An 18,701-nucleotide genomic window follows, 5' to 3' on the forward strand; every position below is an offset into this window, starting at 1 on the left:
TGACTGCTTTAAAAGTCACACATGGCTGTAATTTAAGATTTTTTTCCTCTCATTGTCCGTAACAGTTGAAAGAAACCTTCAATGAAAGTTTATTAACTAGGCCAATGCCTGAGGCAATAAAGGTTCATTTATTACCAGTTTCTTGGCTGTTTTTCTTCTTCTATTTTTCGGTTAAACTCATAGCGTAAGATAATACTTCACAAAATTAAACCTTTGACCTTCTGTAGAGTTAAGTCTCCTTTGATTAGATAAAGTAACAATTTATGGTCCAGCATGAGGTTGCACATGAAATGAATAATGCAACAGACTCTGTGTGGACTGAGAATCTATTGCTTTTGAAAAGATGAATGCTGTTTAAAGGGAGAAAAGTCCGCTTAAGTGTGTTGTCTTTATTCAGTGTGCACTTTAGCAATATTTCAAAAGGCTTTACTTCCAAGATAAAGTTATGTTTGAATTTTCTAATTCTCATAAGAAAGATGTATGGTAAAAGTATTGCAAAAAGCTTTTGAAACTCTTTGTAGGACTGTCATGCATATGATTATGCCACATATCCCTGGTATTACAAATGGCTGAATTAGAAAATTAAATAAATGCATGACAAAAATAACCATTGATTTTACGAATGGAATTCCAAATGATGGGGCAATTAGAATATTGTAATTTGTAATAACATTATGTGCCATTCTTAACAGGGCTTAAATCAAAATGATATTTTATAACTTTAGCTTAAGTATAAGAAGAAAAGTAACAATAATAAAACATAATAATAATATTAAGCTGGGTTCTTAAATTTTAAAGCAACCCACAGGAGTTCAGTTTTAGGTTGTTATGATGTAGTAAGAAGCTTTGTAGATAACAATAGTGTTTCTAATTTTGTTTTGCTTATGTCATGTTATAAATTTGAAATGTCATAACACCTTGCCAAATGAGTGACTAGATATGAAACTTACAGATATTTCTTTCATTTTTCTATGTGTCTCTTTCAAAATTGGAAAAGTTAATAAAAATATCAAATCCATCAATGAAAATATTTTACTGGAATAACCCAATTATTCCAGAAGAAATACATATACTTGCTGAATCCAAATGGATGTTTACTTCTATCTGAAGCTCAGTGGAACTAGAGAGATGTGTACATAGAACAGGTCGTGTTTCTCACAAAGCTGTTGTGATTAGCTGGTTATTTAAATTACTAATTGACATGCAGAAGTTGAATGCTTGAGAGAAGTGTTTTAGTTTTAGTTTGGTTCTTTTTCAATTAGCTTAAATTATTTAAGGTGAATAAATCTACTGCAATGATTTAGTTTCTTTTAATAGAATCTCATGGTGCAATACAAATTGGGTCAAGAGAAGCCACTGGATTAGTATAACCACAGACATTGCTCCTAAAATGAGGTATTAGAAAGATTGAGGGTTTTCTATGACTTACTATTGTTTTGAAACAAACTAAAAGTTCTTATCAAAATACACAAAAGTGTCACATTTCTTGCCATGTTAAGAATTAAACATTTCTTTCTGTTGGAATGATTTTTGTAGCAAAAAAGAAGTGAATAATATAATAGTAACCATTGGTAATTCTTCCCACATATCCACTTGCTCTGTTCCTAGTTGAGCTGGGCTGAATATACTAATCAAACCTTATAAAAGAAATAGTTTTAAATGTAGACATAATTTATTTCTTAAATAATAAAGTATAAGGTTGCCTCGTAATCAAACTAAGTAATTTGTCTAAGTTACATTCAAAGAGTTAAGTAACTTGATCACGATTGCGAAATTGTGCCAACATAAAGGCTTCCTCTCATTTGACACGCCACCCTGTAGGAGATGACAAACACTTGAGACTGTGGGCAACAATCTGTATTTCTTTTGAATGTTCCCTATCATATGATAGTATCTGTTTTTTCTAAATTAACTAGGATTGAAATTTTCCATGATCCAGCTTTAAAACTGCAATCGCAAACCACCTTCTTCCAAGCCTATCACCATTCAAATTTTCATTGTAACCAAATGAGGAAAATACCTACCCTGTAGGCTGATTATTGAGACTACATGAGATGTGGATTTAAATGCAAAACCTAATAAGGAAGAAGCGAAGAATATACTGCTTCAGCCGCTGGTCACTCTTTTCCTATTGTTACCCAGTGACTGTCATGTATATTGTTCCCAACCCACCAAGACCTTGACCTCCATTTAGAAAGAAAGAATACTCTGTGTGTGTGTGTGTTCTATGTATATTATATGAATACATTTCTTTCATGAGTCTTTTCTCTGAAAAAGTTTCTATTACCATATCAGAAAACTTTTATGGCCACATCTCTTCTAACTGTTTTTATCTCATTAGATAACTACCCCCAAACAAGACTCACATGTAAAAATAGCTTCCTATGTTGCTTTTATGTCATCTTCTCTCCTCGCTGACAACTACACACTGACAGAACCGCACTTACTACCTGGATTCCGAAAAAAGGAAAAAACAAAAGGGAGACTTACTGAAGTATCAAAGGATTTGGAAAAGGATTTACATGATATTGAGCAAACTAGAACATTCGTGAAGATTATTATTAGGCTGAAATGCCAATGAGGTTATTCCTTTGCAGGAAATTAAATTTATGACACCTTTTCCTCTTTTCACTTATTATATTGCCTGAACTTCCACCAAAATATTAACAAGTAGCTTCTTTAAAAAAACATCCATTTAGAATGTCAGACACTATCAGTCACTCTCATGCTAGTTAGATCCACCTGCCTGGGGTCAATTCCCTGAGTAATGTGGGGTGATGGGTCATGTAGGTAGTAAGAAGTATTGGGCCTTTAGACCAACATGAGGATAGCTAAGGCCCAGTTTATTACAGAATAGAAAAATAAGATAAAATGAAAGGGGTATATAAAATAAAATTAGAGTTAAAGTTTTCCTATTTCAGTTTGTTTCCAGTTAGAATTTGTTTTATATTCAAGATAAGCAAGGAAGAATAATTTATTCACTCTTCTTTTTCCATTTGTTGTGCCATATGTAAGATATAGGCACAACAGGCAAAAATTATAAATATATTTCACCAATAGTAAAGGTTAAAGGTATTGTGCATAAGTTGAATAACCATTGTTTCCATGGAAAATGCTCTAAATTCTATAAAACTTAGTCACCAGTTAACATTTAGATCATATTTCTAAGCAGAGTCAATTTATATTTTGACATCACCTGAGTAACTATGACTTCAACTTCCTATGCACTCCATAAGCTACTAGCAAAGTGGTTCCATTTCTTTCAAATACTTTATAGTTTACTGTATTCTGTACTTTTCCTTTTACATTTATTGATAGAGTCAGTGTAATCAATGCTGAACTGAGAGTTAAGGGAATTGGGATTACTCTATCATTATTTAATGGTGTGACTTTATAGAAATGATTAACCTCATTGCCCCTAAGTTTGATCATCAGTAAAATAAAAGGGTCACATTAGGTAGAGTCTTTCTAGTCCTCATGTTTTGTAAGTTTAGGACCCCCAGTCATTGTTTAGAAATATTTGTCTAAAGGCTGTAATGTTAAAGGTAGAGTAAAAGTTAAATATCCAATGTGCATTCACATTATATTCCTATATGAAAACATCATATGAACCCTATAAAGATATACAACTATATGTACCCGTAATAATTTTTTAAAAGTTATATATTCAAGAGCTTATTGTGCTAAGTTCAACTTTTCATAAATTAGCTATCATTTTATTTAGGAACAAATTTTAGTAATTAAAAATTTTTCATTGGTTATATTTCAGCCTGATTCTGAGTTAGTGATCAGAAAGTGAGCTTTTCAAAAACTTCCATAGAAATTCCTCAGTGATTTACACGTGGCCAAATGACAGCCCCAGGTTGTCCCCTCCTTCTGACTTCACTGCTGCTATAAACCCTTCACACTGGGAAATTGGGATTTTAAGCTATTCAAGTACTTGATTTATCAGTCACTATTAATATTATAATAACACATTTCTTACTGTATATATCTCCAAATTAGTGGGTTTTTTTTTTTTTGTTAATCCTACATTTTAAAAATCTAATTTAATCAATTGAAAAACTGAAAACTGGTGTAGGGAGTGTTGCCCCTAATGGCCTCAAGGATCAATTTTCCTTTTTCTCTGAAGAATACAAATGTGTTTCAAAGGCCAAGAAAAGTCAGTCTAGCGGACATTAAGAGACAAGTTCACACTCAAAATCTTCAGTCTAACCAGATTCACATTTAAGTAACGTATTGTAGCTGCTTATCATTTTTGTTATTTAATCGTTCAAGCGTGAGGGCAGGCATGTTTCAATCACAATTTCAATTTATTTAGAAAGTATTGAGAAATAAAATCACTGAAAATTAGTGTCAGTTTTTGGACAGCTGGCATTTAAATAAGGATAGGCAAAAACAGGGTGAAAAAAAAAGGTACTGGTGTTTTCAAGTTGTTATATTGAGCCAAGAGTTCTTCTAAGACTTGGAGTGATTTCAATTGAGTTGTAATTCAAGCTCATATGGCGCTTACAATGCACCTTCAACAGAGTTTTGCAAAGAGTCTATAGGAACTGTCAGCAGCAGAAAGATTACTTCACAGTAATGACTGTTGAATTGAACTATGCTTTTTGATGTTTTACTTTCTGAATTGAATTGTTGGACAAGATTAATTGCACACAGTGAGAGTTTTAAATGAATGACTATGTAAAGCATTAAGTTTCTCTGTATGCCACTTGGGGAAAAATAGCTGAAAGGTTTAAATGAATAAATGTCTTTAATGCACAAAATGCCTGAGCTAATTTTAAAATTCCTTTGCTAACATCCTTATTGAAAATAGAAACCCACTTTATTCATCTGTCTTGGTTATATTGCTCTGGTTGAAGTAATTTAATATTTCTGCTTTCCACTAATCTTCTAGTTCAACAGAAGTAAACAATAGGTTTCATAAATTAAAAATACACTCTTCTGAACATGCTTATAAGATTAAAAAAACAAGGCTGTAAACATTTATGACTGAAACAAACTAGATTGTTCAAATACTGCCATGATGTATCATGTATATCAATATGGCACTGATATCAGTTAGAATGCAAACAAGGTTTTAAATGATGTGCCCCTTCATTTCAGCTGGAGAATCCGCTTCACACCATCTGCCTATCAGATGGTTAGGAACCAGGACTGCGTATTAATGCCACATGTTCGATTTTCCTCCTTCTTGTAATGGTTAGATTCATATTGCTAATAGCTGTGCATGAGCACTGTCGATGAAATTTCTGTGACGGTGGAGTGATGAGATATTTATAAGCCGCCTGTCTCCCTGAATAATCAGTAGGAAGAATGCCAGACATAAATAACTTATCAATTCCAGAATATTAATAATAACTATCATTGGCTATAACCTACTGCATGTTTAAAAGTGTTTCTTCTAAATTTGAGCAAAGTCACATGGGCTAATAAAGAGTCTATCATATGGGAGGTTTGAATACTTACCATCTCTTCGATGTAACCCATTTTATTTAACCATTAGGTTTGGGGAGATGCATTTTATATGGAGTGCAATGTAAAAGTAGACAACATATCAAACATTTGGAAGTCATCTTGATGTCTTTGAAACCAAAGATCAAAGATTGGACCTTTCAAGTTAATGAGCAAACAAACAGATCAGAGAAAGAATTTGACAGCAATCTGTCTCTTTTATTGATATTTATAATCTACATTTGTAATCTTCTATTTATAACTAAGAGTACTAACTTATTTGAAATAAGTGGAATGAAGATACTTTTCCTTTTTTAAAGAGAGTGATCAGGACTGTGTAAAGGCATTTGAAGAATTTAAAGGCTGTTTTTTAAAAGTTGAAGGCAAAAGAAAAAAAACTATCTTTGCAAAGTAAAATAATGTTCTAAATAGTAATGACACTTGCTTATCTTCCAAAAGATAAATCTATGGGTTGGTTTTAGGGTATTGAATTTGAAATAGTGAATGTTTTGTATCAATACAGCAGAGATTGAAGAATTTAGTTACTTTATGATAAATTTGATCAATGTAGACAGCTAAATCAAATGATTTGATAGAAACATGGCTTTTAGATATCCATTTATCAAAGGGTTAAATTCTCACTGTATCCTGTTAGATACCTGTTGTCACTGGAATCTTTGCAAGTAACTGAACAAAGGTAAAACTATAAGGACATGATAGAGACCATGAGTACTTTATAATATGGGCTATCATGTGCCCATGCTGTCACACATGTTATTTTACCTTAATTCTTCACAATACCCATGTGACATTAGAATTATTGTACCTAATTTTAGAGATGAGAATTCTGAAGCATGGGACATGATATAACTTGCTTCCCTATTCTGGGTAAATTTGATACATGTTGTACAAAATTTGTTCGGCTCTTTGGAGTGCTTTTGTCCCAACTACTGTATTATACATACTTAATCCCTATATGATAATGAGCTTAGATAATTAGTAACTTCCATGCTGGTCACTTATTCAACAGAAACTTTAAAAGACTTTAGGGGAGTATCAGAGGGTGAAAGCAAAAGAAGTTGATTAGCCAAGATAAAACTTTTACCAATAGCCAATTTAAAAAGATAACATAGAATTTACTTTGAAGAAGCAAAGCAGAATGGAGCCCACAGCAGTGAGTTTGCATCACATAATTCAGACAATAATATGACAAGCCATGTTTTCTAAGTTCTGTATAAAAATTTACTCATTCTTTTAAATTGCAAGTGATAGTTTGTCAAGATCAAATAGGAAAGCAAAAGAAACCTAAATATATTTGCATCATATAAGGCATATAGAATATTAACCTAAGTTTGATGTACAGTCCCTGTTCTAAAGGCCAGTTGGAGGCCTAGGAGTGCATGACCTAAGACTTTTATCTCTCCTCCAAAGGAAAACATCTTTTTTAAACAAAACATTTACCAATCCATTATTTTTATAAGTGGAATATATTTTTTTAAGATTGTGTTGTTTTGTTCTGTTGTTAAAGTAAGAAAACATTTTTAAAGTACTTGCCCCTTTCTTGGAAACTGATTATAAAGAAATTATAAAGCACCTGTACCTAAACCACTTAATTTAACTTGTGCTCAGGATTCACTGCCTAGACTCCCAACCATCTAAAAAATATGAAAATTAATTTTAAGTATGCATTTAAGTTTCCCCATTGCTGATGATAAAATTGGGTGTAGAATCTTTCAAAATAAAAATAAATTATATGACATTTGACTTCTCAGTTCAGTACATGCTTTTGTCTCAGTGTGTGAGATACTATAAATGTTTTTTAAAAGTATAAAAGTAAGTATAGCAACGTAAAATAGATGGGTTAGTCAGTCCTTAGTGTAAGAGATCATTTATTGATTCGTATATTTTTTGATCATGTATATCATCTATCAATCTATTTTTTCCTTCAGTGAAATAAAGAAATATGTCATCAAGCCTACAAATTAAAGAATAGGGAGCACTTACTCAAACTCGTCAACTAACAGTTACTAGTTACCGAATAGATTCATACATGTAAGTGGTTGCTAGAGTTACTAATGTGTGTGGCTACTACATCAATAACATACATAAGTGTGCTACATTACCTGGCTGGCCTTTGGGCTTGTGCTGGGTAGTTCAAAGGCACAAGGAGTCTCGCTTTCACAAAGATTGCATCACACTTGAGTAGCATGTTTCAAAATTCTGATTTTTGTTTTTTTTTGGTCTTACATGAGTTTGTATTCTAACAAGTTTCCTTATTGATTCTTAAGCATAGTCATTTTTTTTTTTTTTTTTGAGACAGAGTCTCGCTCTGTTGCCCGGGCTAGAGTGCTGTGGCGTCAGCCTAGCTCACAGCAACCTCAGACTCCTGGGCTCAAGCAATCCTCCTGCCTCAGCCTCCCGAGTAGCTGGGACTACAGGCATGCACCACCATGCCCGGCTAATTTTTCTATATATATTTTTTAGCTGTCTGTATAATTTTCTTTCTATGTTTAGTAGAGATGGGGTCTCACTCTTGCTCAGGCTGGTCTTGAACTCCTGACCTCGAGCCATCCACCGGCCTCGGCCTCCCAGAGTGCTAGGATTACAGGTGTGAGCCACTGCAGCCAGCCAAGCATAGTCATTTTTGAATACCACAGCAATGTTGATCTACTTGGTTAATAAGCATTTATTGTAAGATACAGATGCACTTTAGTGTCAATTACTGTCATTGAATAATCTAAAGGCAGTGAGGGTCAGAACCAACTGGCTGAAATGCAAAATCACAGATTCCTCAGTTCGTCCCAGAGACAGATTCTGTGAATGTGGGCTTGGGGAAGATAACCTCCATCTCCGCCATGCACTGCAGCTGAATTGATGTAGATGATCACTTTTAGAAACACTGAATGGCCTAGTTCTGAGGGAAAAATGGGTTGTTTGGAAGAGTTAAAAAGCAGTGGTAAGTTGTAATATGAAACATTTCAGGGTGAAATATGGAAGCGGGGGGTGGAGGTAGCAAAAATCTCCATGGATCTGAGGCCAGGGGAGAAGAGTTATGATAAAGTGAGAAAAGGGTCATAAAAGAAGGTAGTAGGGTTTGCCAAATGTTATGGGTTGCCAGCGTTTACACAATCGGACAATTCTTGATTATATAGAAAATGTCCTAGTTTGAATTCTCTATGAAGTATAGACCAAAGACTTGAGTTATTTTGGGAATTTATTGCACTTTTTTCTTTCTTTTAAGGTAATTTTGTTAGAGAACAACATATACAATGGGATCTGTACCTCGGGCTAGTGTGTAGATTGCAAGATACATTTTTACTTGAGACAGCAAGTTGGAGGGGGTTGAGAGTTACATCAGGGGTTTGAAAGGGCCACTGCAACGCCAATAGGAAGTTCCATAAATGCAGAGGGGGGTGAACCTTTTGTGATCTTCTCCAGCCCTAGGCAAGATGTACCTTTGGAGACTTATACTTTATATTAAATTAACAAGCTTTATTACTTCTAGTATAGTCACATTTATTGTAACACAAAAATAATGTTTTAAATTACTTTTAATTGACACTGTCAGAATAATTACTATATTTCTCCTGTGGCTTTCCAAGTAAGCTAGTTTGATAAGCATTTTTTTTTTTTTAATCCAGTGATGGTTTGTGCTATGGCATTGTGGTAGATGTTTGGGATACATACAGTAAGAAAGTATATCTGCCCTTTAAGTGCTATAACTTAGTTAGAGGAGCTAGCCTTAATCCCACTCTCCTTAGTTAGCCCTCTTCCCCTCCCCAAAAAGAGCAATAAATAGTTCAAAGGACTGCTTTTCTCTACTCAGATTGCACGTTAAAATGAACTGTGGAATAGTAAAATTAACCAAACACATACAGATGCAGGGGCCCTTACCAACCCAGGCCTCCTCAGTCAGCAACTCAGATGGTAGGGCTCAGAATTTGCGTGCTTTAAAATCTCCATGGCTGATCCTAATGCACTGTAGGGATGGCAAACTCGCATACAGCAAGGTCAAAATGAGCACAGGCAAGTGGATCACTCACCCTACTTGAGGAGTTGTTTGGGTAAGGTCAGGCACAGCTCTTTGAAAGAGTGAGCCTTGAGATTATTCTTGAAATGTTGGATTTCAAGATAGGGAATGAAGAGTCAGGCCCCTGAGCCTGCTTCTCTGAGAGCAGAATATTTAGGCCATTGCATGATGGAGGCACATGCAGGTCTGGAATCTGGGGACTAGAGAGCTTCTCCAGAAAGTGGGAACAGCGTGTGCAAAGACTGACTTGAAAGAAGGAAAGAGGTAGTCCACTAAAGGAAATGAAAGAAGGGAGCCCAGGCAGCAAAGGGGTGCAGGAGGAAAAGATGATTCTACACAGACGCCCGGGAAACTGACCGCAAAGGGCCCTGACCACCATGCAAAGCACTGGACTTGATCCCAAGCACAGGCATTGTGTGTCATGATCAGATCTCCATTTTCATAAAATTGTGTTGACTACTCCATGAATAATAAGAGATTGGAGGCAGGGAAAATCCAAGCTAGTAAGAGTTAATTGCAGCACTCTAAGAAAGAAAAGATGGAAGCTTTCTCTGGTTGAAGAGGGCAGTGGAAAGGGAGAAAATTGGCTGAATTTCAGAGATATTAAAGAATTAAAGTGGAGAACACATCAAACAGCCAGGTGAATTAGTGGAACCCAAACCATCAACTGTTGTGTGTGTCATAGCTTCCTTCCTGCCCTCATAAAACTGGGCTAAAAATAGAATATTAAAAAGTATTGTAGTAAAGGCAACAACATGTGCACATATATGTGTGTGTAAGACACATATACGTCTTTTGGATTTCTATCAGATATATAAATCTGGGAAAAACTGTCAAATGGAAAAATAAAGGAGTACTATACATATGATCAAATAATAAAATCATTTTATAAATAATAAAATTATAAAAAGTATTTTTAAAAGTGAACTGCTAACACTGTCCCCTTAGGACAAATATGATTATCCTAGCCAAGGGGGTTGTGCCAGGCTACAGATATCCTGCAGGAATCACAGCTAGGCCCTGACTTTACTTATTGAGGAGCTGGAATGTATAGTATGCCTAGTTTTTACTAAACACGACATGGCATTGTTCACATGGTTTATGTTATTTAATCCTTACATTTTTCCCTTTGGGATTACAGTGGTTTTACAGATGAAGAAACCATACTGAAAAATATGTGATGGTTTGTCCAAGGCCATATCATGCATAGTTATGTTTTATGCTACTTTATTTGATTTGGATCTGTATCATACTAGCCATCATATCTCCAGTTTTAGGTTTATCTTTATTATTTGGACACTACAAACAAGATTTGCCTGCAACGTAAATCAAATCCGAAGCCCTTGAAGTGTCGTAAATGGGAGATGGGTCAGTATCAGGCAACCAAGGGAAGGGACAAATGGGATGTTCACATTGGTGACAAGGCAAAATTGAGGAAAAAGATTTGCTGGGAAACACAAAGAGAATTTTAAGAGAACAGGAAAGAAAATGTTCTAAAACATCTTTGAAGGAAATGAGTAATTGGGGAGAAAATTCAATCATAGGAAGATGAGAGAATCAGTTCAAGTTGGGACTTAAAAGGCAATGAAGTTCAGATCAAACCCAGATGGATTCTTTGAGTTTATATCAGTGCCTTTTAAGGGGCAGTTAGCAGTTTTTCATGCACAGATCCGATCTGAAGGCCTTGTTGCATTGGGGTGAAGGTTGTCAGGGCCTCTTTGGTCTGATCTGAAGGAAAGGTGAAGTCTTCTTCTAACTCCTAAAAAAATAGCAGAGATTTCCACGAAAAAAGACTTTCTTATAATTCCATGGGCTGTAACTTATTTGCTGTAATAAGTAGAAGTGATGATTAGTAGGGAGGAAAAGGAGGAGAGTGGTGCTCAGTCTCTAATCCACCAGCTGGGAATGGAAATAAATCACACAGATAAATTCAAACGGCTGGAGTGCTGTAGTCGGAAATCCTAAAGCAGCCATAGCAAAAAAAATATTTGTGTGTGGGAGGAGGTATATATCTTCTCATACACTGTTAAAGTTTTAGAATTAGGAGAGATTATTCATCTATTCCAGTGTCTGTCATTTTGCAGACGAGGGATGCCAGGCTGAAGTGAATTGTCTTGGTAGAAGTTCATACAGTTAAGGAAGACAAACCATCCCCCTGCTCAAACACCTCTGCTTGCTGTCCCTCTTTATAAATGTATCAAAATAGCATGCCCTTAACAATCTGATTTTCCAAGATCTTGTCTCAAATTCTATTTCTAATCTCATGTGTACGCCTCCCTCGTGCTCTCTGGATGAACAGAGATGAGCTGTTCTGTACAAACTTCATGGCATAGTGGTTAGAAGTGTCAACTCTGGGACTAGGATGTGCTGTTTTAAATCCTAGACCCTGATTTCCTAATCTGTAAAGTAAGCATAATGGTAAGATCAATCACATAGGGTTATTAAGATGATTAAACTACTTTTACGTTACTTAAATCAGCACTTAATTTAATAACTAGAAGCAAAGCATTAGCTTTTGTTATATTTCATTCTATTTCTGAACACCTTGAACACTGGCAATACCAAGCTGAGTAGCAACACGTGGTCTGTGCTGTTGAGTAGTTCACTACAAACAGATATTCCCAGTGCAACATAATAGAAGCACAGGTATAAACATGGTCCAGGGAGAAGAGTAGACAAGGTGTCAATGCAGCTGGGGGCCCATGCTTGGGGTAAGACTCCTAAACACAAGTATCATTTTGCTGGAGGACATAAAGTCAGGGAAGTGAGTTGTGGGGCAAGAACATTCCAGAACAAGGGAATGGAATGTGGGGAAGCACGGGCTTGAAGAGGCAGGGCATGCAGGGATGATGGTGGCATGTTCAAGGTAGCTGATGTTTGACATAACAATGAAGACACTGAGTGACGAGGTAGGTTTATACTTAGTGGAAGGCCTTGTGGATTAAGCTAGCAGTTCAGATTTCTCACTCCGTTTAAGCAGCTGTAGGGTATTTGAGGCAGGGAATGACATATTCAGATTGGTTTCTTTGAGAGGTAATTGTGGCTGCATTTCCACTACTATCCTTCTATGTATGAATTATGTTTCTGCTAACATTTAATTTGGGATTTTAGAGAGCAGTCTCCCCCTCATATCACTGTTGTTTCATTGGCTAGTTGGGAATGAATATATGTTATCAGAGTGTTGCATAAAGGAATCAGATACTCTAATATATGTTTGTGTGTGTTATATAAAGGACATGAACTATTACATGAAAAATCAGAATTTAAATTACCTCATTTTTAATTTATTCTTTTAAGGTCTGACAGCAGCAGCTGCAGCAGCTGCCGCAGCTACCAATGCAGCTATTGCCGAAGCAATGAAGGTGAAAAAAATCAAATTAGAAGCTATGAGCAACTATCATGCCAGTAATAACCAACATGGAGCAGATTCTGAAAATGGGGACATGAATTCAAGTGTTGGTGAGTTTTATTTTCACTGAAACTTTTTGTGATCACTTTGCTACTTAATTACAGGACTTAACTTTTCCAGAACCAAACTGTTGGCTATCCATGCTAAAAGTTGGTATTTTTGCTTTGAAACAGTATAAATTTTGAACATACCATTTTGCTTCTCTAACAACATGCACTTTAAATGAATAATTAACATTATTTTTTATTATAGAATCAACTTTATGGCTGCAATTTCTACTATAAGCATTCAATTAACATCTTTCATAATTTATAAATATTAATCATCAGAATTCTAAAATATTGAGTATAGTTAAGATGACAGAAAAATTTGTACAAATGAAACCCTACATTTTTTATTCTTTTAATGCATTTGTTATCGAGTCAGAAATTTACTATCATTAGCAGCAAAACCTATAGGCTTAATCTTTTCATATGCTGCCAAGAATAAGGATTATGTTGATACTAATTCTTTCTATGCGTAACCATTATCAATGTTTCTCTCATTTAAAAAGTACAACTTTAATTTTCTTGATTTTTTTCCCTTCCTGCTCTTTGAAGAAAGAGAGATGAAAAGTTAATTGTCATGTTCAAACTGAAAGAAACAGTTTTATCTTTGCTGAATATCTATTTGAGTAATTTGTTTTGTCAAACACAACTTCAAATGTGAGTTAATTTTTTTATAGTGAAATCTTTAGCATCTAGGTTTTGGTGTGGTAAAACATTTTATTGTGCTGCTATCCTGTATTGCTTCTGTTTAAAATGCAGAAACCGTGCTCAAAATATAATTTAACAAGAGAAATTTAGGTATTGCAAGATGTGCACAAGATAACTATATTCAACATACGTTTATGGCTGTTCAATTCTCTTACATGCAGCATTTTAGCAGATTATTTCTTAAGTTAATCAGTAGCTCTCTACTTGCAGTCCATTAAGACATAGTTAAGGGTATATGAAGGAATACTATGGATTTTAGTAATAATCATATTCACAAGTTTCCTGGAAACATACATTAGACATGAATATTAGACTTGGAAGTAATTTTGAAGTAGATACACAAAACACAAAACACCACTGTTTCAGTGATGGTGAAGGGCAACTTTGAATGTAAAAAGGGGAAAAATAGAACTTTACAGCAGAACTAAATAAGGGAAACTAATAAGGACCAACAACAATGGGTTTGAAAGGAGAGTATGTGGTGGTGGAAATTCTTAGAAAGATGAAAATACATGGAGGAAAACCAAAAAAGAGATGGCTCTAAAACTGAAAAGGACTTAGGAAAATAGCAGTGTTTGCATTTGTAAATGCTCCTGGGGGAAGACAGGGAGGGAAGAGGATTGTTTATGTTATTGTTTACACATATAAGTTTAGACTTTTAAAAATTAAAACAGTATTGAAGTGAAATGAAAGAATTATAATTTTGGTTTTAGAACTACTAAGTATACATTACTTTAAAATAAAAGCCTTTTGTTTTGGCATATAAAATAGGGCAATATTGGGCACTTTTAAAAACAAGTAATTAGCCACTATAAATCATAGCTATCGTTCCAAAACATAATCTGGATTGTTTCCAAATTTTTGAAGAGTAAACTAATGCAGGCTGTTCTTGGTGTTGTGAAGAGGGATTCTTAAAATAGGCAATTTAATAACATTTAAGTCAAAACATTAAAACATGGTACCTCTATTTGAATTTTCCCAAGCAGTAGAGCAGAAGTTGATTTAGGAGAAACTAACAGGCATAAGATAAGGAGAACATGGGTCATAATTAAGCATAGACATATATTTAATATTTGATAGTATGTAATAACATTGGTCTACTGACCATATTGTAGCTTACTTTAATTATTTTGGTACATAGGCTATCATAATGGCTTTAAAAAGAAACAACTTGAATTTTCTTTTGTATCTTAGTTGGAAGAAATGACTTTTTCTTTTTTTATTAAGGTGTTTAGTTGGTAGTTTATACTGTGTTTTAGTTTTGATACTGTCCAATGCCAATTTGAACCAAATGTAGAAATTTACTTGAATTTTCCCAAAAGGTCTTAATACTTTGGAATTGTGTTAACATTGGTGCCATTAGATATCTTTAACTGTCTGAGGCAAAAAAAATGTTATTATTGCCATTTTCATTCTATTCTCACATGTTACTGACCTCTAAGAATTTTTGATTTATGATAATATCCTTCTTGAGCACCCCCCACCCAGGTATTTATCTAGAGATCAAGGAGAGTGGGTTTGGCAAGAAATGAGGTAAGGTGGGGAAGGCAGAGAGCAATGATGAAGGTGGGGGTTGTGCATTCACAGATCAAAGCAATTGCTTAATTGTGGTTTTATATGGCCCCAGTCTTCTCTGGTTCTGAGGACAATGCCTGCATCTTGGTAAGTGTTCAGCAATTACCTGCTCTGTGCCTTTAAAAAGTTATGTAAACTTTCTGAGCCTAACCATCCACATCGGGAAAATGGCATAAATAATAGTATCTGCATGGCGAGAATTAAAATATTTGTCAAGTGTTTATTACATTATTATGATGTCTGCTTATCACATTGTTTGGTCACCATTAAGATTAGTAGTTTTGGTATTGTTTTTGCTATTATGATTATTAGTTCTCCAAAATCATCTTCCTGAAAATTACATTTTTTTCTCTCTACATTGCCATCAACTGCTTCCTCCTCATTTTTCCTTTTCTGAGTATTACTGGTTAAGCTGCAGGCCTGTGAAGCAATTTTAGGGCAGCTGTTACATCATTTCATTTGGATTTTGTTTTACATTTGATTTTAGCTCATTCTAGGAATACAGAATAGCCACAATACATGCCTAGCACTCAAGGGGCATCCAGTCTGTGGGTGAGAGGGCTATGTAAGCAGGCAGGATGTGCCGGATCCTCCCGGATAATCAGTTACCCTGAAGTGGTTAGGAAATGGTGTTGAAGCATATGAATTCTAGAAGGAATCCCAAGAATCTCCAAGGCCTATATTTCAGAATACCCACTGCTCTCATGAATCTATCAGTTGGCTCTTAGAAGTAGTGAAACCCTTCAGAGAGGTGCTCCTTAAGTGATGTATTGTTGCTACTCAGTCTTGCCCAAATCTGGTGACATTTTTGAAGCCAATACAGGGCTCTTTTTTCCCCCTGTACTCATATGGCTCACAAGTTCTGTCAAACATTTTAGGCTTTCGTTTGTAAGAGCAGTGATTTTCTTTTCCCCTTAGCTATAAATAAATCCTACAGCTCCAGAAAATAGATTTTGTTTTTGCTTGGTTTGGTTTGATTTGGCTTGGTGAGGTAATAGAATAATTTTGCTATAGATGACCGTTTCCAGTTTGTAATATGAATCTTAAAAATTAACCAGCAAAGGTGTTTAAAGAAATGTTTGAGTCTGACAAATAATTATTTTATATCCCAGTTTTGCATGATAACCTTGAGCTCACATCTTTCCAACAGAATGATCCCTTTGGAAGAAGTGAGGACCTCAGGATAGAGCTGAGTGAGGCATCAGCACACTGAGTAAAATATATGGCCATGTCGCCATTCTCCCTCATCCACAATCAATTGGATTCTTTTAGTTTAATATTTACTTGCTAAGATGAGATGCTAGTCTGCATGGTGATAAACAGTCTGCTCCTGGCATCTGAAGGTGACCTGTCAGTTCATATGGACAAATCTCCTGCTTACTGAAATGTACAAAATAAATCATTAAAGCAGGCAGGTGCTCATTCCCAGATTTAAATCACCATAGATTTATGATTTGAATTAATGCTTCATTTGGCCGTAGAAATAGATGCTGAGACAAATGATATGCACTGGTTGGGGTTTCCATACTGTAGCCATCCTGATATTGATTACTGAGATGTCTTTGCAATCTCTTGTTTATATCAAGTACTATCTTGTGACAGGTTGGCTGATATGAGCTACATTGCAGATAAGAAGGAAAAATGTCCTGGATTCTTTTTAGTGGCAACACTATCCACAACATACAGGCTAGATAAATTGCTATTTTTTTGCTTTAAAGACTGATCTACATAACCAGCTTAAAAGTGCTGCTTGAAAATTGGGACTAGGATATTGCAAAGGCAAAATTTAAAACCAGTGAACCCAAGGTCAATTTGATAGTATCTATAGCTATGTTTTTATCTGTTTATCTTTTTTTTGGCATTATGCACGCTAGTGAGGATACTAAATTAATCATAATCAGTTTAATCTAAATAAAGGAAACTTAATTTTACTTCTAGGTTTTAAATGCTGTATAAATATTGACATAGTGAGCATCTCTTAATAGTTTCTATGTTATTTAAATACTTACTAAACCTAGTATCTTACTCCCTTCACTAATGACAACAAAGGAAATAACTCTTTAAAGATAAATACATTAAATATTTTTCCCAAGTGCAAAATTTTGTGGACTCAAACTTACCAAGAGGCAGGAAAAGACTGCATTTTTACTTCTCTTAACATTTTATTTATGGAAAACACTATGTATACAGTTTAAAAAATACTGGGAGGATTTAAGAGGGACCTTTGCCACTGGCTAATATCTGACTCATAGAACTGGTAAACAGCTATCAACAATAGTAGATTGCTTGCTTAGTAGGAAATGAGTTCATATCTATTCAAAATGTGATCTCAAAACAGATGTCCCAAGAAAATCTCATTGTTTAAACTATAGTCATAACCCCCTAATGGCTGTTATTTCTTTAAGGAAGTGAAGTAGTCTTAAGAATTCACTATTTTCTCTTTCTGAATGTTGTGGGACATAAGCAAGTGTAACAAATGCAGTGTTCTACAAATCTGAACACATTTCACATACTCAAAATATGTGACTCTTTTTCATTTTCTCAAACTTGCCATAGTTACAAGGGTGTCGAAGTTTCAATTAAAAATAAGGACCTGCATTTGTTTTTCAATAGTGTTTCTCACTCCTTACTTCTGTTCCTCAACCACCCAAACAAAACAAACAAATATATGAAGAAGAAGAAGAAAAAAAAAAAAAAGCCAAACAGATAAAGAGATAACATTATCTTCTTCAGCTCACCATCCCCTTATCATTTGTTTTTATTTTAACCATTCCTGCAGAAATAGAATAGTTTACGCTGGAGTCATTTCCTTTCTTCTAACACACGTGTCTGTTTGGAAGGAAAAAATTAATTTTATGATTTCAGGAAAAAGTCTTGGAGACCTTGAGAAAGCAAATGAAAGGAAACTGAGAACGCAGGCCACCAAGCAGAGCTCTGCAGTTGCACATTGGATTCTCTGCCTTGGCAATGTTAATGAACCTCAAATCCTTCCTATAATTAGATGAGGGAATTGCTTATATTTTCAAACAGATGATGCTGCTATAATGAAACGATTGACAGGGAATTTAAGAGTGTCTACAGTAGTCATTTGGTTTCTGTTATAAAAAAAAAGTTTAAAAAGAAGATTGGCTTTAGACATAGGTCCTGAGAGAGGTAGTAATTTACATAGCATGCTATGACAGGTGTCTTTGTATAGTAAGGAAATAAAATGGAAGACTAGAGAAATGATGGGCAGGTATAGCAATTTTTTGGGGAGGGGGTGTCCTATGCTTATTCTGCTTAGGTTCTTTAAAAGGGGCCGAGACTCAAGAGATGGATCCGGATTGAGTGCACAGCTGTAACTGCTGATGAGCTAATTGCTCCTTATCTCTCAGCCCCATTCATCTTCATTTTTTACCAATTACTGAGAATTATCTGTGTTCTCAGTTGGATATGAGAGTTAATCCTTTTTGGTTAAGCTGGCAGTACTGTGAGC

General features: G+C 35.0%; 1 protein-coding gene across 2 annotated transcripts in view; it reads left to right on the forward strand.

Annotated features, from left to right (window-relative positions):
• The window catches only part of DACH1 (dachshund family transcription factor 1), a 401,211-nt gene that overhangs the window by 202,650 nt on the left and 179,860 nt on the right, over positions 1 to 18,701 (forward strand). For both annotated transcript variants that reach the window (XM_045567619.1, XM_045567618.1), the window contains exon 3: positions 12,785 to 12,946. In XM_045567619.1, coding sequence (XP_045423575.1) covers positions 12,785 to 12,946 — 162 coding nt within the window. The remainder of the gene's footprint in view (positions 1 to 12,784; positions 12,947 to 18,701) is intronic.

This window comes from Lemur catta, chromosome 13, assembly GCF_020740605.2.
Source record: "Lemur catta isolate mLemCat1 chromosome 13, mLemCat1.pri, whole genome shotgun sequence".
Classification (NCBI taxonomy): Eukaryota; Metazoa; Chordata; class Mammalia; order Primates; family Lemuridae; genus Lemur; species Lemur catta.